General features: G+C 35.3%; 1 protein-coding gene across 6 annotated transcripts in view; it reads right to left on the bottom strand.

Moving 5' to 3' along the window:
* SYT14 (synaptotagmin 14) overlaps positions 1–24,024 on the bottom strand; it is a 232,767-nt gene that overhangs the window by 129,836 nt on the left and 78,907 nt on the right. For 4 of the 6 annotated variants that reach the window (XM_079922061.1, XM_079922062.1, XM_079922063.1 and 1 more), the window contains exons 1-3: positions 22,787–22,915; positions 19,824–20,905; positions 15,848–16,063 (exon numbers count right to left, since the gene is read on the bottom strand). In XM_079922061.1, coding sequence (XP_079778187.1) covers positions 15,848–16,063; positions 19,824–20,595 — 988 coding nt within the window. In that variant the 5' untranslated portion in view covers positions 20,596–20,905; positions 22,787–22,915. Of the gene's footprint in view, positions 1–15,847; positions 16,064–19,823; positions 20,906–22,786; positions 22,952–24,024 lie in introns of those variants that run through there. The other 2 variants (XM_079922065.1, XM_079922064.1) reach the window with 1 other exon arrangement.

The following is a 24,024-nucleotide window of genomic DNA, read 5'->3' as shown; positions in this document are numbered from 1 at the left end:
AAAAACATAAGCACAGGGCTTCCCTGGTGGCGCAGTGTTTGAGAGTCCGCCTGCCGATGCAGGGGACACGGGTTCGTGCCCCGGTCCAGGAAGATCCCACATGCCGCGGAGCGGCTGGGCCCGTGAGCCATGGCCGCTGAACCTGCGCGTCTGGAGCCTGTGCTCCGCAACGGGAGAGGCCACAACAGTGAGAGGCCCGTGTACCGCAAAAAAAAAAACAACACACAGAAAACATAATCACAGAGTGAAAAAAGCTCCTCTGAGCAGTGCAATTCAAGTCAGTATCTTGAAGGAACAGAGAATGTCAAAGAACACGGTAGAAAAGAAGTCAAATTTTAGGAATTATTAAGAACAACCTTATTCATAAGGAAAAATAAGAAACAGACTAAATGTCAGTAATTGGAAATTACTAAATAAATATGGTACATCCATGTAGTAATATATTATACAATTTGTATATTTGATGTCATAGAAGTATACATATTGGCAAGGAAAACTATATTTTTGAGTCGAACAAAAGCAGATTACTACACACTGTAAAATAGAAGCCATTTTGATTTAAAAATACACATGCAAAGAGAAATATCTATAAAAGGATACATGAAAATGAAAGTAATAGTTTTGTGATGGTGGGAATATGAGTAACTTCTATTCGTTCATCTGTAACTTCTGATTTTTTCAATAATGAACATGTATTACACAATAAAAACAGCAATATTAAGAACTTATTTAGGTGTAAAAGTTATGTAAAAAGACAGAGGTATTTCAGTGGAGAGGTTCAGGGCATCAGATCTGAGGACAGATGACTGTATTTGAATCCTGGCTCCCTCACACAGTTGCTGTACAACCTCAGACAAGTTACTCGGCCTCACTGTGCTTAGTGTCCTCATCTGCAAAATATGGACACTGACGGCATTTGTCTCTTAGGAGTATTGTGAAAATTAAGAGAGTTAATTTATGTAAAGTGTTTAGAATAGTGTTTACTATAGTGTAATCATTCAACATATTATAACTAATGTAATTTATGGAACTGCAATTAATCTTTTGTCAATGTAGTAAAAATACAGATTTTTAGACTTCAAAAATACTTTAATCTATCATCTTGAAAAAGCTGTTCATTATGAAATTTTAAAAGATTTAGTTTATAAATATTTTCCTCATAGATAATTGATGCTTAATTAAATTTATACTTAAAGAAGCATTTCCAAAGTTACCAATGACCAAAATCCCATAGTATGTTTTTCTCTTAACTACTAAGACAAGGCACAATAACTAAAAGATGGTTTAAATTGTAAAAAGAAAAGAACTTTCTTCGTAACTGTCTAGGCCTTAAATAACTACCATACGAATTCTCAAAATCCATTTAAATTACCTTAGTTTCAGTTGACGGTATTTCTGAACACCTCAGAGACTTAAATATAACCATATGTTCTAAGAAAATCGTTATCCTTTGAGTAGATATCAAGCAAAAGGAAAGAGATATGCCAAAGCATCAAAACACCTCTCAGCTTCTCAATGTAATTTTGAATTCACGCATCAGAGATTTCAATGTAATTTATTTTCTCAAAGGCAGCAAGTCTCCAAAGGAGAGCCCCACATCAAGACTGCTTAGATGAGAGATTTTTCAGAATTTTAAAATTAAAATAGAACCTCAATTTCATTTCACCAAAAACTGATAATTAAGTTGATATTTTCCTCTTTGAAACAGCTCAGTAATTATTCAACATGAATGGAGCAGGAGTATGCCATGATGTATGATTTGTATAGTTATATGTCTGATTCCACTTTCACAGTCTATCCCCATTGCCCAATAAAAGTTTGCATTCACTCAGGTCTCTTTTCCCTTTCCTTCTGAAATTCAAACCATGATTAATATCTGCCCAAACATGGGACAGGTAAGACATAGCCTTCTGACATTATCATATAAACAATTTGGTTCATGCTTTCGTGGTCATAACTGTCTTCCTTATTCTTCCCTTAACTTCATATTCTATCTTTTGTTATAGCAGAAACTGGAAAGAAAGGATATTTGAATGATCTCTCCTCACACTGAGGTTTAGTTTCAAGACAAACTCTTTAAAAAAAAAAGTGCTAAAATTTCAGAAGTGTTGTGAACAAGTTTAGAGGACATGTAAATAAATTTAGTGCAAATGCCTAGTTAAGTCTGTACCACACTCAACGTGCAGAATGAGAAACTTGGAAGAGCAAACTGGGAAAACAGTATAGGGAAATCAATCAATTTCTAATTATTGTCTTCACGATAAAGTTTTTAATAAGAAACCAACACAACACCGATATATTCTTCAGTTCCAGTATTCATTTATAACTATTTACATTCTTTCTCAGTGATGGATTTTTAACTAAGCAGTACAGAGTCAGAATCACTTCTGAAAAAATGAGAGAAAGATATATGAGGAGTTAACATCATAAATAGACAATTATGATTTCATGTTTTAATGCTCTGATTAGGTTTTCCTTTCCCCCTTTTTCCTGTTTAACTTCTTTTGTTTTAGATAGACAAGTGATAATTTAGAAACTTCTACCTATAATGAATCTTCCACAGGTGCACTAACTGTAAATTAATTTAGATTAACTCTCTGAGATATAAACCCACCCTAAGAAAATTACTTAATGGCTTTAATCAGATTACATTAGGCACGAAGGGATAGGAGGAAAGGTGTATTTAAAACCAGAAGATTCGGGACTTCCCTAGTGGTGCAGTAGTTAAGAATCCGCCTACCAATGCAGGGGACACGGGTTGGATCCCTGGTCCAGGAAGATCCCACATGACGCGAAACTAAGCCCGTGAGCCACAACTGCTGAGCCTGTGTGCCACAACTACTGAAGCCCGTGTGCCTGGAGCCCGTGCTCCACAACAGGAGAGGCCACCGTAAGGAGAACCCTGCGCACCACAGTGAAGAGTTGCCCCGCTTGCCACAACTACAGAAACTACACGTTGCCCGTGTGCAGCAACAAAGACCCAACGCAACCAAAAATGAATAAATAAATAAAATTGATTCTTTAAAAAAAATAAAACAAAAACAGAAGACTCAGTCCCTGGTCTAAAGAAGTTCAGAGTCTAATGAGGAAAAATTCTGATCTTATCCAGCTGTTCCATTAACTGATATTTCCTGACTTCCTTTTACTATCTACTTTACTCCTCTTCCCACAAGGAAAAAGGTACATTAATGTAAGTTTAAAAACACACAAAAGTATACTTTCTTCGAACAGTTTATATGTATATGTAAAGTATGAAAACAAGGACCAGAAGCATATATACCAGTTATAATGGTTGCCTCTGAGAAAGGGTGAAGGGATCAAGGGAACATTTAGCTTTCAGGTTAAATTTTTTTAAATTATAGTTGATTTACAATATTTTGTCAGTTCCACATGTACAGCAGAGTGATTCAGTTATATACACATATATATTTTTCAGATTCTTTTCCATTATAGGTTATTAAAAGATATCGAACATAGCTCCCTATTTATATCCTTATTGCTTATCTATTTTATGAATAGTGGTTTGTATCTGTTAATCCCAAACCGCTAATTTATCCCTCCCCACCACGCTCCCTTTCCCCTTTGGTAACCATAAGTTAGTTTTCTATGCCTGTGGGTCTCTTTCTGTTTTGTATACAGATTCATTTGTATTATTTTTTAGATTCTGAAATATAAACGATATCATATTTGTCTTTGTCTGACTTACTTCACTCAGTATGATATTCTCTAGATTCATCCATGTTGCTACAAATGGCAATATTTCATTCTTTATTATGGCTAAGTAATACTCCATGTGATAGACAGACAGACAGAAAGATAGATACCACATCTTCGTAAGCCAATCGTCTATTGATAGGTTGTTTTTTTTTTGACATCTTTATTGGAATATAATTGCTTTACAATGGTGTGTTAGTTTCTGCTTTATAACAAAGTGAATCAGTTATACATATATATATGTTCCCATATCTCTTCCCTCTTGCGTCTCCCTCCCTCCCACCCTCCCTATCCCACCCCTCTAGGTGGTCACAAAGCACTGAGCTGATCTCCCTGTGCTATGCGGCTGCTTCCCACTAGCTATACTGATAGGTTCTTGGGTTGTTTCCATGTCGTGGCTATTGTAAACAGTGCTGCTATGAACACTGGGGTGCCCGTATATTTTCAAATTAGTTTTTGTCTTTTCCAGATATATGCCCAGAAATAGGATTGCTGGATCATATGGTAGCTCTATTTTTAGTTTTTTAAGAAACCTCCATTGGGACTGACATATATACACTAGTATGTATAAAACAGATAACTAATTTTTAAAAAAACAATTAAAAAAAAAGAAACCTCCATACTGTTTTCCATAGTGGCTGTACCAATTTACATTCCCACCAGCAGTATAGGAGAGTTCCCCCCCTTTTTTTTATCGGAGTATAGGTGCTTTACAAACCCCTCCTTTTTTTTTTTGGCTGTGCTGCACAGGCTTGCGGAATCTTAATTCCCCAACCAAGGATTGAACCCAGGCCCTCGGCAGTGAAAGTGTGGAGTCCTAACCACTGGACCACCAGGGAATTCCCCATTTGTAGACTTTTTGATGCTAGCCATTCTGACAGGTGTGAAGTGATACCTCATTGTGGTTTTGATTTGCATTTCTCTAATAATTAACAATGCTGAGCATCTTTTCATGCGCCTGTGGGCCATTCTGTATGTCTTCTTTGGAGAGAAGTCTATTTAGGTCTTCTGCCCATTTTTTGATTAGATTGTTTTTCTGATATTGAGTTGTATGAGCCGTTTATATATTTTGGAAATTAAGCCCTTGTTGGCTGTATTACTTGAAAATATTTTCTCCCATTCCATATGTTTGTCTTTTTGTATTGTTGATCATTTCCTTTGCTATGCAAAAGCTTTTAAGTTTGATTAGGTCCCATTTATTTATTTTTGCTTTTATTTCTGTTGCTTGCAAGATTGATCTAAGAAAATATTGCTACAATTTATGTCAGAGAATGTTTCCCCTATGTTCTCTTCTAGGAGTTTTATGGTGTCATATCTTATATATAGGTCTTTAAACAATTTTGAGTTTATTTTTGTATATGGTGTGAGGGAGTGGTCTAATTTTATTGATTGACATGTAGCTGTCCAGCTTTCCCAACACCACTTGCTGAAGAGACTGTCTTTTCTCCATTGCATATTCTTGTCTCCTTTGTTGTAGATTAACTGACCACAGGTGTGTGGGTTTATTTCTGGGCTCTCTATTCTGTTCCACTGATCTATAATATATGTCTGTTTGGGGGCCAATATCACACTGTTTTGATTACTGTAGCTTTGTAGTCTTGTCTGAAGTCTGAGAAGGCTATGCCTCCAGCTTTGTTCTTTTTCCTCAGGATTGCTTTGGCAATTCTGGGTCTTTTGTGATTCCATATAAATTTTAGGATTATTTGTTCCAGTTCTGTGAAAAATGTTATGGGTAATTTGATAGGGATCGCATTAAATCTGTAGATTGCTTTGGGTAGTGTGGCCATTTTAACAATATTAATTCTTCCAATCCAAAAGCATGGGATATCTTTCCATTCCTTTGAATCCTCTTCAGTTTCCTTTATCAATGTTTTATAGTTTTCAGCATATAGGTCTCTCACCTCCTTGGTTAAGTTTACTCCTAGGTATTTTTTCTGACATGATTTTAAACTGGATTGGTTTTTTACTTTCTTTTTGATATTTCATTGTTAAAGAAACGCAACAGATTTCTGTATGTTAATCTTGTATCCTGCTACCTTGCTGAATCCATTTATTAGTTCTAACAGTTTTTGTATGAAGTCTTTAGGATTCTCTATATAGAGTATCATATCGTCTGCACATAGTGACAGTTTTACCTCCTCCCTTCCAATTTGGATACCTTTTACTTCTTTTTTTTGTCTGATCGCTGTGGCTAGGATTTCCAATACTATGTTGAATAGAAGTGGTGAGAGTGGGCATCCTTGACTTGTTCCAGAATTCAGCAGGAAGGCTTGCAGCTTTTCACCACTGAGTATTATGTTGGCTGTTGGGTTTGCTGTAAATGGCTTTAATATGTTGAGATATGTTCCCTCTATACCCACTTTGGTGAAAGTTATTGTCATGCATGGATGTTGAATTTTATCAATTGCTTTGTCTGCATCTATGGAGATGATCATATGGTTTTTGTCTTTTCTTTTGTTAATGTGGTGTATCACACTGATTTCTTTGCATATGTTGAATCATCCTTGCAAACCTGGAATGAATCCACCCTGATCATAGTGTATGATCCTTTTTATGTACTGTTGGATTTGGTTTGTTAATATTTTGTTGAGGATTTTTCGTCTATGTTCATCAAAGATACTGGCCTGTAATTTTCTTTTTTTTGTAGTGTCTTTGTCTGGTTTTAATATCAGGGTGATGGTGGCTTCACAGAATGAATTTGGGAGTTTTCCCTCCTCTTCAATCTTTTGGAATAGTTTGAGAAGGATAGGTGTAAGTTCTCCTTTTTATGTTTGGTAGATTTCCCCATTGAAGCCATCTGATCCTGGATTTTTGTTTGCAGGAAGCTTTTTTTATTACAGATTCTATGTCACTTCAGTGATTGATCTGTTAAAATTATCTGTTTCTTCTTGACTCAGTTTTGGCAGGCTGTATGTTTCTAGAAATTTGTCCATTTCTTCTAAGTTGTCCAATTAGTTGGCATATAACTGTTCATAGTATTTTCTTATATATATTTTGTATTTCTGCAGTATCATTTGTTATTTTTCCTCTTTCACTCCTTATTTTGTTTTTTTGAGTCCTATCTCTTTTCTTCTTAGTGAGCCTGACTAGAGGTTTGTCAATTTTATCTTTTCAAAAAAACAGCTCTTGGTTTTATTGATCTCTTCTATTGTTTTTTTTACCTCTATTTTATTTATTTCCTCTCTGATCTTTATTTCCTTCCTTCTGCTGACATTTGGTTTCGTTTTTCTTATTTTTCTAATTCTTTTAGGTGGTAGGTTAGGTTGTTTGGGATTTTTCTTGTTTCTTGAGGAACTTCCCTCTTAGAACTGCAATTGCTGCATCCCAATATGTGCTGTCATTATTGTTTGTCTTGAGGTATTTTCTGATGGTCATGTCCTGCTATGCACGTACTGACATTGGGTTCGGTCCAGACCACATCCCAGGCCCTCAGGGCTGTCTCCATGCACCTAGATGGAGTCCTCTCCCAGGGCTAACCACACGAGTTTCAGTGCCTAGCTACTGCATGTACTAGCAGCCTCCCTCCCCACAGTGCATGTTTCCAGCTTGGAAGTGTGATGAGGTGGCAGCCAATAGTACTCATCCCTCTCCACCCTAACAGGTTAAATTTTTAAAAGCAAAATGTATCCAATGTATTACTACATATAGTTTTTTAAAATATAGCCATAAAAAATTTCTGGAAAAAATATGCTAAAGTACTAATGGTGCTTGATTCTGGGTGGTATGAACATGAGTGAAAGACATTAACTTCTTAGTATTTACCATTTAAGTTCCTACCAGTCCATCACAAGGGAAGGTGTAGCATTTTATTGGTTGATTAGTTTATTATTATTATCAGAGATGCCCATATTAACAACAGTTGCCTTCTCACAGTTCCTAGAACTATACCTAAGTATCATAGTGATAGTGTTACCTTTATTACTGTTGAGCCTGTTACAAAGACAATATTAGATGGAGCTTCCTAAATCTCCTATCACATATTCTAAAGCAAAGGTCTACAGTCAAGATTTCTGCCAAACATTAAAAAATAATAATAAAACTAAGGTGTAACACTGCAGGCACAGGTAGTGTGCCACCTGCATAGACCCTTATGCTCTTTGCTGTGGTATGCTTAATACAATCACATCTGCAGGTGACAGGAGACTAGTTCTAGATTTCTGTACCCAAGATAACTGGAATACTTCCCATAGGAACCAACTCCCCAAATCCTTCCCCTTATCTAAGTGATTTCCCACAATAGTCCATCATGAAGTTTTATAGTATCTCAAAAAAACAGCTCTGGCTTTTTGGAATAAGCCTAGCAGGTAAAGTAATAAATCACCAGTATTTCCTTAAGGGCTGCTCAAGTTTTCTGCTAAATACAGCAGGCATAATATGCTTCATATCTAAGTTTGAGACCAAAACCCCAGATATTTCCCAGTTGTATGGTTCTTGATTTTCCTAGGTGTCCAAAGTCTTCATGAAATTCTCTTAGAACAATGAGATAGCAATCTTGGGCATGTTAATGTACCTCTCTAAGCTGCTGCTTTTTCAAAGTTAATTAATTAAACAGATAAGTAAGTAATAAAATTAAAATATTTCTGTGAAGATAAAATTAAGTTCTATACAAAGACTTCAGCAGAGCTTGAAACACAATAAACATATATATTACTGTAGACACATTAATAAACATCCCTCTGGCTGGAGGGCTCCTTTACCATAGGGCCTTCCCACCATGCTATCCTCCAGATTTCTACTATACTCTAAAACAGTGAGGGTTTCTTCCCTGGGCTCCAAAGTTGACAGCCATGTTGGGCCTAGTCTTCAGAAATAGCTTTGAGTTTTCCATTTCCTTAAAGAGATTACCTCACAAAGTACCAACACACTTGCCTCCCTCATTAGGGACAGTTTCCTAGGAGATGTACCTTGTTGGTAAGCTTAAACTTACGGCAAATACAGATGTTCTAGTCAGTTTAAACCACCCATTATTGCCCTCAGGTAATAAGATTATTGTCAGTCCATTTGTGACTCTATGTAACGCTCCCTAAATGTATCTGAGACTGAGTTCCTATAGGATTTGCTAACAGAAACCTGTAAAGTGTCAGGTCCTATTAACTGTCAGATTGCCATTAGCATTATTCCTCCACTTCCCAGACATGCCTCAACCCCTAGCAATGGACACAGGCCATGTTCGATTTATAGTGTATCTCTCTTATTTACTCGCTTGGTTACTGAATAGTTCTTTTTAAAAGCACTGACCTGTTCTCTGGTTACAAACACTTAGAGCCTCAGTTTTGCTGCTAATGAACTGTATGATCTTAGTAAAGTTGCACGTCTCTAGGTGTCAGTTTTGTAATCAGTCAATTAAGGATATCTTTAATGTCTATGATTTAATTTCTATCATTCCACTACTAGATAAGTATCTCAGACAAAAAAAATTATGAAAGATATATATAGATTTACCATGGAAAACACAGCAATCCCACCAGCTTATTTTAAGACTGGAAGTGCATAAAAATAGGTTTTTAGGACCACTGTGTATGGCTGTGTAGGCTGTGCACTGCAATAAGTACCTGGCTGAGGGGGGTGCTTAAGTACAGTGTGCGTTGGGTCCACCAAAGCTTACACCTAGAGGAAGGAATGCCTTTTTCTTCTTACATAGGTGGTATCTGCTAACTGAGCTATATTCTCATGATGAACTGTTTGCTCAAAGGTGGTACTGCTTTCTAATTCATCCACCCAGCAGGCTATGCCTTTACCTAAATTGCACAAAGACATCTCATTTTACAGGTCACAGGTGGCCTGCAAAAGTAGAACTATAAAAGAATTCTACACTACTAGTAACAATTGATCTCATCACATAAAAAGATCTCCAAAACACAAAGATGCAGGAAAAGACTTCAAGATCAATTTCTCCCCAAATTGGTCATACTTAGAGTGCAGACACACACACACACACACACACACACACACACACACACACAAAATAAAGAATTCTTCAGAGGAGAAATGTTCACGAACAAAAACCTGAAGTCAAAGAAAAGGCTTATCAAAAATCTAAATAAACCATGTAATATAAATAACTTTTACTATTTTAAGACTAAAAATTTTTGTGTCAAAGGCATCTGGAAAACACAGACACAATTTTTTTATACTTACCCTCTTCACACAGAAATTGTGAAAATCAACAGAACAATATAAAGCAGTTAAAATACACTTAAAGAAAATATAAACAAAGAATTTATTACTCTTAAGTACTAAATTATTTTAAAAGTAACATTTAAATAAAAGGAATAAAGAAATGTGTTTTAATGACCCTAATTTTAAGAAAACATCAAAATCAATAGCATGGAGCTTGTGAAGCAGCCATAGAAAGAGAGTGGCAAGTGTGTGCGTGTATATATATATGGGTTACATGTACCCTTAAGACATAAGTGATGCTGGAAATTATTTTTAATAGCATTTAAAATTAACTCACCAAAAAAAATAACATCATATGATTTTTAATAATATAGCTATTCCGCCATATGTAAATATAGCTTGGTAATCTCTATGGTGAACTGAGAATGCAAAGCTATAAATAACAGAGACATTCTAATAATTTTACACTAAGTTTGTTTATATAAAATCTAATAGGCTTCTCCTATCTAATATAAAAATGGGAAGTACTAAATAGCATGAATGGAATTTCAAAGGTTGTTCTATCTTACCAACTTAAACAAGATATCACAACCTACTATCTAACTCTTAGGCCTTTTTAAAATAAGAGGATTATCAGAAAATCTGCTTAATTTTAAGAACAACAAAGTAAAATAAATTAAAATTGTGAACAAAGAAATTTGATAAATTATTTTAATGTTTATTTTTCCTAGAAAAATTTCTTATAGATATTATCCCCTTTTGTATTCCAAAAAAATGGAAGATTAACATGGCCACCTAGAGGAGAAAATATGATCAACAAATAGAGGCCATAATATTTTCTTACTTTTTCTACAGTATCTGTATTTCAGATTTATAATATATAAACTGCTCTAAAGGACCCAACTGAAGGGGTTAATTATGAATGAAAGAGACTTAGGGAGGACACTAAAGCAGCAGTGATGACCAAACAGAAGCTAAAGCATCATTCATTTTTGCAGTGGACTTGACAAGTACAGCCTTTATAAACTTACTGTGTGACCTTGGGTTAAAAATTACTTATTTGATCTAAAATCTCCTCTCACTTCTGTAAAATGGAAATAATCTTATCTACCACAATGTGTTGCAGTGAAGCCTAAGTATAACAATGTGTACAGAAACTATCAGAGTCAGGCACACAGTAGGAGCTCAATGAATGGTAGTTCTCCCTACTTGATCAGAAAGTTCTCTTGCACTGGTCCTCCTAATCCCTATCCAGGCCCTCCCTGACCCTCTCTACTCTTTAGATATTTCCAATATTGGCTGTTCCAAAGCTTCTCTACTGGAATTATTCAGAGATTGAGAAATGGGGTAATGGTTCTTTACCAGCCCTAATGAGGTAACAATATGTCATGTAAAAAATGTACATTTAAAAATATTTTTCCTTCTACCTTATAATTCCCTTTAGTCACCTCAACCCACATTAGTCAAGTGTTACCTTCATAAACCTGCAGAATAGTATGCAGAACAAAGGGTCAGAGCAGTAAAGAGAAGCATAACCTACTCTACCGATCCCTTTCCTTGTACCTCAGGAGAATGAACCAAATCCTATAAGAGAACTATACTCAGTAGCCCTCTTAGGTGACCAGACATGAAGTGAGCAGTACTTCTCCTGAGTCAACTATGCAGAGGCACAACCACCTGGCAGAGACTCAAATGTGTATTAGAAACAAATCCCCATCCTTCCCAAATATATACCAGAGGAGGGTTACTATTGTTGGGTTGGAGGGAGAAGGTGAACCCCTTCAACTACCTCTCAAGATTCTTGACTCTGAAAGTTGATAGAGAACAAGTGGTATGAAAGTGCAGGCAGCAAATGTACACTCTCTTCCACTTATTCTCTCCTAACCACCTTCAATCTCATGTATGATTCTACACTACTAAAATGTACACTGAAAGTAACTGATCATCTTCTACTGGACAAAGGGGCTTGTCTGAATTCTCATCCTCCCCAGTTTCTCTGTGGTGTAGCATTCGAAACTCTCCTTCCGTGTCTGATGAAATGCAACATTCTCCTGGTTCTCCACTTTATGGTTGTTACTTTCTCTTCTCTGTTTAAGTGACATCCTTAATTCTCTGTTAATGAAAGGAAATGACTCTCTTATCTTTTCTCTCCATATATTCTCCCTCAACAATTTAATCCCTTCCCTTGGTTCCTATTCTCTAAGTATATACAATCTGAAAAAAACCTTCTCCCAAACTCCATTCATGATTTCAAGATCCACAGCCATTTCCAGTTGCCTAAATATTCTGCCTTACCATATACACAAAACCACTTTTATCTTCCACCCCAACCCACCATCCAAGAAAAAACCATCCCTCTCTGGATTTCTTATTTATATTAATGACCTCATCATTTTCCTAGTCATACTTGCTGGAAACTAGTGTCATCTTTGACACTTCCTTCCTTCTTTCTAATGTTCCAAATACATTTAGTTCCTAAATCCAGTAAATTGCACCTCTGTAATGTCTCTCCTATCCTCCTATATTCCTCTTGCCACTACTTCAATTCAGATTTTTACCATTTCCCACATAGATGACTCCAAAGACCTCCTTAATTGGTGTCTTTTCCTATAGCCTTCCTGTTGCTACATTACTCTTTCTAAAGCACATCTGGTCATGGTTCCTTGGTGAAAAACTTTTAGTGAGTTTTCACTGGTTAACAAATTAAACCCAAACTTCTACTCAGTGAGGCACTCCAGGCTTGAGGCACTCCAGGCTTTAGACCTCACCTCTTTCTTTTTTATTTTACATATGTATGTGTGTGTGTGTATACTAATATACAGTATATATACTGATATACTGATACATATATATACTTATATACACACATACACACACACACACACATATACATACATACACCTATGTTAGAGTCAAGAGGACTTTTCTCTTGTCCTGAAATAGTCCCTACATTTTACCACTGCGTACTCTGGCGTTTATGAACTTCCCTCTATCTAAAATACCTCTGCTTATTCTTTTCAACTTTATACCCATTCTTCAAAGCTGAACCCAATTGCCATTTTCATGGATGTTCTCTCACATCTTCCCCAATGGATGGTAATTCACTCCCTTCCTTAAAACCTTTTAGCATTTTATACGTACTTCTGCATCTTTGCCTGTGGGCATGTTCAGAACTTACTATCACTTGAAATTGCTTTTCTCTAAAATCTGGAGCTCTGAAATCTCCCTCTCTAATCAAGTTTTCCTATTCTTCCCTGACTCCACTGATTGCTGTTGAGTGTATTTTGCACTCACAGCAATCTTTGATTTTTCAATTAGCAATAATCTATGATACAAAAAACTATCCTCCTAGTCTACTGTTATCTTACATTACCACTTGTTCATCTCCCCATCCTAAATCCCAATGACAGTATTTTAACAACAAGGATATCCAGCTCTACCTGGATATTCCACAGACACCTCAAATTCAGCATGACTGAAACTAAATTATCTCCCTCCCACAAACTTACTTCTCTTATGCTTTCTAAACTAATTAAACAATCTTAATTCCTTACTCATTGCATATGTTCAGTCGCTCACCAGGATATACTGAGACCATCCCTCAATCTACAAATTCTTTGTCCCTCAATTAACATTGCTAATGAGGATCTCATCACTGTTTATCTAACCAGTCCTTTTGCCTCCAGTAGTTCCTACCTCCAATTCATCTTCTATTACAGTAGTTAAATAATCCTTCTTAAACACACTGACCTAAAAGTGCCACACTATCCAGCTTAAAAACCTTCCAGGGTTCTACATTCCCTATAACACAACATCCAAACTCCTGAGCATGGCATTCAGCACAGATCCTAGGTTAAAGACACTGAAACACACTGTCTTCTGCTTTCCTGCAATCACTATTACATGGTGGTTGAACAGTTCTCCCTCAAGTCTAGTTCACCTATCCTGTGAAGGCTGCATCATACATCAGACTTCCCCTTTCGCCACCTCCCAAACAAAGTCTCAGTCCTCCTCTGTATTTTTACATCACGTTGTTCATGTAACTAGCAGACCTCTTAACACACTACATTACACATGTACTCACTGGTCATCCTCCTCCAGTCTGTGGGCTCTTTAAAACAAGCTTGTTTTTATTCATCTTTACATCCACAGGATCTAGTATGGCACATAAAAAAACTTTCAACAAATGTTTATGAAATAAATAATTTCAGAATGCCTAAAATCAATCTACCCTGGGTGCTTTATCAAATGATTTAGGGTAGAAATGGTAGAAAAGTACAAGTGGGTCCTAAATATATAGGTGAAATGAAATGAGAGGGTGACTCCAGAGGTGAGGGCAGGAACAGAAGAGCCACTGAGATTATGCTTCTCTCTTCGCCCCTTTTCCCACAGATTGTTGAGCCACGCGAGAATAACAGGACTACAAGGAAGAAGCAATCAAGCCAGCAGAGAGGCAGAAGGAGTGAGCAGGGAAAAATAAAACCCTAAACTGAAGCTGCAGAAAGGGAAGTGTCTAGGGTCACAGACTACACACTCAGGGCTTGCCAGCAGCTACTCACTATCATCACCATCAATGCTTCACCACCCATAACTATGACTACCATTTACTGATCACTTACCTATCACGCACCAGACACTATGCTAAAAACACCACACATACCATTTAATGTCCATGACAACCCTATCAGCAAGGTATTATTCACACTTAGAGACAATGAAACAAACCTAGAAACTATCAAGTACACTGCCCAAGGTTTCGCCGCTAATATGGTAAGTCACAGGGCCAGAATGTGAACAAGGATCAGGCTTCAAGACCCATTCTCTTTCTGCTCTACTATTCATGAGCCAGGGTTTACATTATTCAGTTATCTTTGTAAGCACATGTCTTATTTTCTCTAGTACTAAGAAAGGTAATTTTGAGGGTAGAGTCCATGTCTAATATTTTTTATTTCTTTCCTAGCATCTCATAATAAGCCTTCCATATTTGATTAATTTCTTACTGTACTATGTACTAGCAGAAATAAAAGGGAGGTATATCAATCTTTAGTTAGCATGAAGCCAAATACAAAAATTTAACTCCTTTGACAACTGTATGTGCCAGAGTAAGTCATCAATAGTAACAGGCCCCAAAACACAAACCACAGCTACAATATTAAGGTTAGATTGTGTTTGATATAATAATAAAAATGCTATTTAAAATATATTGCTCTTTTCTTCATATCTGGGCATAAATATAATAATTACTAGGAGTAGTCACACATTGTATCAATCACACAAACAACTTACTTAGATGTGGAAATAAAAATGCTTTAGGTAATGGTAAAACCTTTTTTATTTCTCTTTTAGAAAGATATAAAAACACTTGAGAGTGGACCTGTATCTTCTACATAGGTTGACTTCTAATGTCAATGTCAGCACATGAGGCAAAAATCAACAGGGGACAAAAAAACCCTTGAAAATTCCTTAAATTTCCCTTAAAGTCTCGTACTATACAGTACTGGCTCTCAATAAATCTATCTCAGACAGTTTTTCCTCCTACATGGAAGAGATCACCACTCCTTCTGCTTCATGCCACATGAAGTATCTGGCTCATGTTAGGGCCCATACTGAATGAAAAAGCATTCATTTACACACTAGAATCATATTCAACACTGTGAGATTCTTAGACCATATCAGTTCCTGTAACAGGTATTTAGGAACTGATTCCATCTGAGACAACAGCAGATTCACACTTCCCATCTCATGATTGCTAGGCATATGTTCATTATGAAAAGAGAGAATTACCACTGTATTTAAATTATTTGGTGTTTTGCTTTTGGGTGTTTTGGTTTTAGTTTTGGTTTTTGGCTTGAGCCCAAAGATTTGAATTTGAATAAATTATATTCCCAGAAATGTGACCCTACCATATATGCTATCTCTTATTTATTGTACAACCACAGACACCTAGAGTTTTAGAAACAAATAATCAAATACTATAGTGTAAAAAAAAAAAAAACAACTTAACCTATCTTACCTTCATCTATTGATGCTTCGCTACTGTATCCATCATACTCTGCAGAGAGAGGGCTATATTTCTGTCTTGTTTCCCAAGTATAGCTCTTTTGTCTAGAATCTGCCAATGGTAGTCTGGAATTGTGTGTTCTGGATAAGGCCTCATGATATTTACCCAGTGCTTCATCTTCACTTTCAGAGGACGAACCATGCTCATCTTTGTCAATGTAGGAATTATCTATTTGGAACGACAAGGAGAGCAGATCAAAATATAACGCAATAAAATGTAGCGAATTTGCTATAGTTACATACATGTTACATGCTTATATATGTATCACATATATTCATACACACACAAATATATATATATATAAACATATATATACACATACACACAATCTGAATTTTCAGCTTTAGAAAAATAGTTTTTCATTTAAGAAGCCCAAGCTTTAGATTTTTATGTTTTAATAGAAAAAACTGACTTGTATATTTGAATTATATAAATAATATTAGTCATAGGGATTTTCCAACCACGGTACAGGTAAACAGAGTAATAAGGCTCTCCATCTTACACAATTATTTTTAAAGCATCAGTAGCACACAAAGGAAGTTATAAGTATTGCCAATACATATGGACCTGATTCAAATAATTCATGCTACAAGAGATGTTTTTGGTTATCATCTTAGTCAAAATTTTCGTAACTGATGACGCTCAGTGTTAGAAGCAGAACAAAGAAATGGACAGACATACACTATCGATGGAATTGTAAGTGGTACAACTTTTCTAGAGAGCAATCTGGCTATACATATCAAACTTTCTGATCTGCATAGTCTTTGACCCATTTCTAGGAATTTACCAATTCCATTTCTAAGAATTCAGCCTAAGAAAATAATTAACAAGTGAGCAATGATATGTATTTGAGACAATTTACTGCACTGTGTTTAACAGCAAAGGAAAACAAAAATAAATATGAGCTAAATGTGCATCACTGAGCCTTGGTTAAGTAAATTATGATACATCTATGCAATGATATACTATACAGTCATTAAAAATGAGGAGGTGGACTTACAAGTACTCACAGGGAAAGAATAACTACCACATCATGTTAAGAGAAAAGAGAAGCTTTTCTCATGTTAAGAGAAAAGAGAAGAAAAGAGATTAACATACGTATGCCTACATGCAACATATACACACATACATGCAGTATAAGTTTACACGTACATACAAAAACGTCTGGAAGCATATACACCAAGCTTAACACATTATCTGTGAAAGGCAGACTTACTATGAAAATTCTACTTGAATATACCCAAATTTCAAATAAATTTTTCAGAAGGTAAATTAATTAATTTTATATTATTTTAAAAAGCACTAGTGGGGCTTCCCTGGTGGCGCAGTGGTTGAGAGTCCGCCTGCCGATGCAGGGGACGCGTGTTCGAGCCCCGGTCTGGGAAGATCCCACATGCCGTGGAGCGGCTGGGCCCGTGAGCCATGGCCGCTGAGCCTGCACGTCCGGAGCCTGTGCTCCGCAGTGAGAGAGGCCACAGCGGTGAGAGGCCCATGTACCGCAAAAAAACAAAAAAAAAACAAAAAAAACACTAGTTATTACCATTTTTTTAAGGTAAAAATTTTGAAACTGCATCATGTTGACATTCATTTAGACCATGATGCAACCTTCTCAGAATTATAAAATAACTATAGAAGGATAAAGAGACCATAGCAGTCAGAATTTATTAGTTCAGTCTAGATATTTCTCTCATTATACTCAGCTAAGATCATCTGCAGTAGACAAATCAATGTTTGAAATTCAGGTGGGGAGACACAGAATGAGTAATTTTAAAATATGGGATAGAAACTGAATGTTTACAGTTAGAAGTAAGGGAGCTTGGACGTCACTAGTCTAAGTCCTACCTTTTAATTCAGCAAAATAAAACCATCAAAGGGTGAAACTATGACTGATGTTATATTCTGCACTGTCCAATTTAGTAGTCACCAACCACATGCAGCTATTTAAACTAAGTAGAAATAATAAAATTTAAAATCTAGTTCTCCAGTGCTACTAACCACGTTTCAAGTGCTCAACAGCTACATGCAGACAGTGGTTACTATATGAAGCAATATAGATATGTAGAACTTTTCCATCATTGCAGAAAGTTCTATTGGACAGAGATGGCATCTGCTGAGATGGCAGATCTAGTCTAGAACCTAGGCATTCTGACTCCCAGGGTTTAGCACTTGTGGGATACCATGGTGGTGGTCTTAAGGCAGCAGGAGAGTTCTGAGGAGGGTAACTAGAAATTCACCTACTACAAAATATTACCTAAAGTAGCCCTGCATTCAGGAACAGAGAAGGAAACTCTTCTTCCTCTTATTATACCTTGTAAGCTCTGTCAGAAACTAGGACACAGGTACTAGCAACATTATAGTTCAGCTAATGAAGGGACAATCCATATGGGTCAAATGATTTTCAAAACGATTTTAGAACATAACATGTTTCAGTTTAGTGCTGACTATAATCTAGAATACTGCAGAAATATTTGATTTCTTTTAGGTAGCAGCATGTTTCTTAATGAAAACAAATCAAAACAAAATTTAAAATTCTGTATTGCTACTGCAGTATTTATTACTAGCATCCATTCTACTGTTATTTTATGAATAAAATAATATGTAAACTATTCTTCTTAATTTTATTTCTCTTTTAATTTTTGCTACTTCAAGTAATAAGGCTACCAAAACTAAACCAAGGCTACCAAAAAAACACTGAATCTGACATTCAAAAAACTGCTACAAGAATAGACTTCAAAATGGAGGTATTTCCAAAAATTGGCATTCCTTTTTAATTAGCTCATCCATCCTGGATCAGCCTCTATTATACCATTTAAAAAACATTCATATAATTGATAAATAGCAGACCCTATTATGCACAAAGTCATGTAGCAGAACTGAAACAGTCTTCTTCATTTCTACTGCTACTCAGTATTTTGGTTATTTTATGAGAATGTAAATATACATAAAAATACTGTATGTATCTTTTATAAATAAAAGCCAGTGTACTTCTGGCCTTGTGATCAGATCAGCAATTAATGAAAATGACTAAAGGATAACCAGGTGTACTAACTAGCGATATGAAGCAATTCTGCAACCAAAACCAAGTAACTGTCAGCTAATTGTTTTAAAAATTGTCACAAATATTGTGGATGAAAACTATAACTGCTTAGTTGGAATCTTAATTCTACAAAGAGAACTCATGAATAATCATAGATTGTTCATGTATACACATTGGAAACATGTCATATAGAACTCTTAATGTATGGCTAAATGAATAGATACATATCCTGAAGCATGTTATTCAATAAGATAAAAATCTATTGCTCTCAAGGAAAAACAAAACGTTTGGTACATTCTTACTAGGAAAGATGTGAAGAGCAACACGGTATAAAGGGCTTAAGGGTTGGTTACAAAAATATAAAATTTTTAAATCTAACTGTAGCACACCAAATAAATTCCAATTAAAGTATGCACACTACTTAAGAAAACCACAGAACTTCTGATTGAAAAATAAATGGGCATTAAGTAAAATTAAGGCCCTTAAAATTGGCCAAATAATGCAGGGACCAGGGGCAGTAACTAAATTAGAGGTATACAAATAACATGAATGCTTTTGAAATGACTGTGAGAAAAAAACTGTATGACTTTAAAAATGTCTCCCAGTAAGAGGATTCAAGAAAGTCTTAAATTAGATATACAGACATGTATAGAAAAATTTAGAAATTTGGATGCTTTCCTAACGTAAAAAATCAAGAGAAAATTTTATCACTCAAACTCACATTAGGAGACCTCACCTTTTTCTGGTATTATCTCAGAATATTTTTCATCTTTACTCTTTGCTGTTTCTTTTTTGGCAGAAATGGCTTCGTTTTTCTTTGTTTTTATGTCTCCTTTCACTTTGTAGTATTTTGTTGGATTTATTTGTTCTTTGATTTTCCATAACACTTACCTTTAGAATTAGTTGATGCTGCTGGATGTATGTCTTTTTTCTTAATGGATTTCTGTATCATATGTCTATTGCTTTCCAAAATACCTTTTGGAGAACATTCATTTCCTGAACACTTATTCCCTTTGGATCCTTTACTTTTAATATGTTTTTCAGCCTTCTTTAAATAATTTTCTTGCATTTCTTGAAATCTTACCTCCTTTAGGTCATGCTTACCATTATTGGAAATTCCTAATCCATATTTTCTACATCTGTCAGTACTTTCAAGTTCTTGACAAGTAGATCCAGCCCTTGCATACTGCTTGCTAACTGATATCCTACCATCACTCATCTGGCCTTTCAAAGAAGAATCACCAGCAGTATCGGTTTCTTGATATTTTGATAGTGTCTGTTGCCTATTATTAATATGTTTAAATACTCCTTCTTCATTCATTCCTTGATCTTGCTTTTGTGAAACTGAAGTATTATAGCTATTTATTCGATTTGCTTGGTGCTCTAAATCGAATTGTGTTTTCTGACAATTAGTGTTTTTAGAGACTTCTGGTAACGTGGTATTTTCTCGTTTAGAAGTATCTACAGCTTCTGTTGCTGCAGGGCTTTCCTCTTCTGGGCGGAAGCCGCTTATCATACTTGCTACCTGTTCAGCAACCGAGTCAGTGAAAGCATAGCTGACTTCCCCCACAGCAGTGGTCAAATCTTCCACAGCATTACTGATTGTGTCCACCAGAGAGGACACTGAAGGCAGATTCTGCTGAAAATTTTTGAAAAATGCCATTTTCTAACTCCTTGTTCCTAAAAGGTGCAAAAATGGAATTTTCTCTTCTCAAAAAATCAACCACTTTCAAGTCTGAATTTAACATTTACTTAAATGGTGCTATTCATTAGCCCAATATCAGTATTTCACATTGTATCTTTTAATTTTTCTGTAAATGCTTATGCAATGGAAGAAATATGTTGAAGTAAAGACGCTTCAAAAAAAAAAACCACTTGGTTTAAACGTAATGACTTTTTCCCACTCCACAGCTATCATAACAGCAGCAAGACAATATTTTCCCCTCAAATACTATTGAGTTTTTATTCTATACCTGCAAGAAGAAGTATAAAAAGGATTTTTATTATGTACTTTTTAGTTTATTTATTAATAGTCTATGTATGGGAACTACCCTATCTTATTAACAAAGTACCAATATCATTTCAAAATAAAAAATATATTAAGGGTTTCCCCTATATATTCCCCTAAATATATATTTGTTTACATATCTAAACAATTTTGCATAGAGGTTAGAATAGGGAAGAGCAGAGGGTGAACATTTGCAGAGTTGCTATTACATGTAAGGCATTGTGATTCACAAATTTTATCTTACTTGATCTTACAATAACTCTAGGAGGTAAATATTATTATTCTTATTTAATAAGTGAATAAGAAACAGCCTCAGAAAAATTAATAAGGTCCCCGAGACCTTTCCAATGGATCCTCAAGGTCAAAACTATTTTTACAATAAGAGTAAGAGAATATGTAACTTTTCATTTTCATTCACTCACAAATGAGCACTTGGATTTTCCAGAGGCCATATGACAGACTGAATGCAGAAGCAGATGTGAGAATCCAGTTGCTTCCTTCTTCTGTGCCAGTCATTAAAGAGATTTGCAATGTAAAACAATGTCACTCTTCTCACCAAACTTTTTTTTTTTGGTTTTAGAAAATATATAGTTTTTAAAATTAATACATTTATATTAACATGTAATAGGCTTATTGTTGGATATTTTAAAATAAATCGATAAAAAATATTTTAAAATTTTCTTAGCCTTTAACTTCTAATTTGGTACATACCAATAGCTATAACTCACATAAACAAAAGCTCTTTGGGGTCCTCAATAATTTTTAAGAGTGTAAAGGGTAAAAGCATTTTTACCAAAAATGCTAAAACACAGAATTACTGGAGGCTGCTAAAAGAGGTATCTTTAACCAGTTCATTCTACACAAATGATGAAAAAACAGGACTGAAGTGACGTATGAGAAACATTAAGCTTGATCAAACCAAAACCACATAAAGTACTATAGTTTCCTAATGCAAAAGCTGCGTGATGTAATTCGATAATAAGATTTTCATAAACAATGAGGCTATCACTTTTTAAGTTATCAGAAATAAGAGAAAAGCACCTCTTCAACATATATTCATGGACAAGAAAAGCAAGGTTTCTCTTCTACTGTTCCTTACAATTCTTCTCAATTAATGTCTTACTTTTACAATTTTCAACTTACTCCTGCTATCATTTACGTAAGCCAGTCTTTGGAAATAGCAAATAAAGAACTCTTGTAATTATTTTAAAATATAAAATGTTTTCATAAGAGAAAGAACAGTTTCACAGCCCTCATCTTTCCTGCTATCTAGTAACACTAAGTCATATAATACGCCTGTGGTGCCAAGGGAGGGAGAGGAACACTAATTTTCATAATCAGACTTCATACACTAAGTTACCAGGGAAAACCACATTCTCCAAACAATAAAATTATCCATCACTGAGAATTCAACAGCATGTAAAGATAAAGGGTGAATACTTTCAAAAGCCTTCTAGGGACACGGGAAAAAAGCTCTCTAGGGAACTATCTGGACAATGGATTAAAGCATAAAATGTAATAAGATATATCCTTCTTCTTAAAGCATATGTGTTCATATAACAGGCTCAAAAGCATACCTTATATTTGAAAAATAAAAGTGTCATTCAATGATGGTATACAATTCATCTTTATGCACTATGATAGCAATTCATGGGCAATAAAAAGATAACTGAACATAATTTACTTAATACATCTTTTACTCTCAGAATAGTGGCTCAAGGTTAGTTTACTACATGTCAAAATCAAGCTTTTTATTATATATATATATATATATTTTTGTTAAAGAAAGTAATAAATAGTACAGACAGAAAGACCAAACAAGGAAAAGCAGCGATATGATACTTACAAATTTTATCTTGTGAATTCTTCTTTGTACTGTATCCTGAACCAAGATCTGGAAACCCGCCAACATTTTCAAAACAGAACTTCTTATTAATATAGAGAAAAAGGAGCAGCATCAAGATAATAAACACCCCAACAGCTGACAAAAATCCAACTGCCTCTGGAGATACTAGAGGGGAAAAAAAGTCACAGCTGTAAGCATTTATTCTTCTTCAAGTTACAAACAAGAAGGAAACCCCTATACATGTGTTAGATTACTGCCTTATTTGAATTATATTGAAAAATTTTCATAGTTCACAACAGTTCAGTTTATAAGAAAAACAAATTGCACAGTTTAATGAGTTGTTCAATTTATTCAAGAGTATTAAAATCTTCTAAAACTTTCCCTATAAATTATGTGGGTACAATCTTAAAAGACGAGTCTATAAAAGAGGAGTTATCATATGTTTAAAAGAGGCAGTTATCATATGTTTAAGTCCATTGAAAAGTATTACAAAAATTTTAAAACAAGAATTAGAAAAACTTATTTCCCAAGCACAGGTCTATCACTTAATCGAATTTATGAGAATGTATATTATTCTTCTTATCTCTAAAAGCTTCAATGGCCTTTTTTTATTAAACAAACTCTGGACTTCCTCATGTTGAAAGCTGCAGCCTCTCTTTTCAATATTACACTCCAATCAAATGATTCCACTCACTGCCTCAGAATCAGCTATACGCATTACCCCATGCCTTGTTTTTGTTTGCCCTCTTCCCCTTGCCTGGAGTGACCAAGTGTCCTCTCTACCAAATCCCACTCATTCATTCAACCAACAAATATTTTTGGAGCAGCAGCCATATACCAGGCATTATCACATACCCATTTCCTGTCTTCCTTGAACAGTCTAGTGAAGGCAGTTACAACATGGTGCAATAAAGGTTATGACTGGGGAAGAACAAGGACTACGAGAACTACAGAAATACTTAACTCAGTGTTGAAGGATCAAGTAAGCTTTTCTGAAAGTAATGGCTGCTGTGATTATATTTTAAGCATTATTAAGAATTAGCCAAGTTAACACTATTCCAGGCAGAAGAAACAGCATGTGCATATAGAGACAGGAGATCATGATATATTCCAGAAACTCCATGAAACTTTGTTATGATGAACTACCAGGTTCTCAAGAGAATCTGATCTCAAGAGAATACATAAATCATCCAGGGAGATTTGGTAGAGTGAGAACAGACAAAACCTTCTCCAACTTC

Source organism: Stenella coeruleoalba (assembly GCF_951394435.1).
Source record: "Stenella coeruleoalba genome assembly, chromosome: 1".
Classification (NCBI taxonomy): Eukaryota; Metazoa; Chordata; class Mammalia; order Artiodactyla; family Delphinidae; genus Stenella; species Stenella coeruleoalba.
The sequence above is the reverse complement of the archived record's forward strand: the minus strand, read 5'-3'. Positions and strand labels throughout refer to the sequence as shown.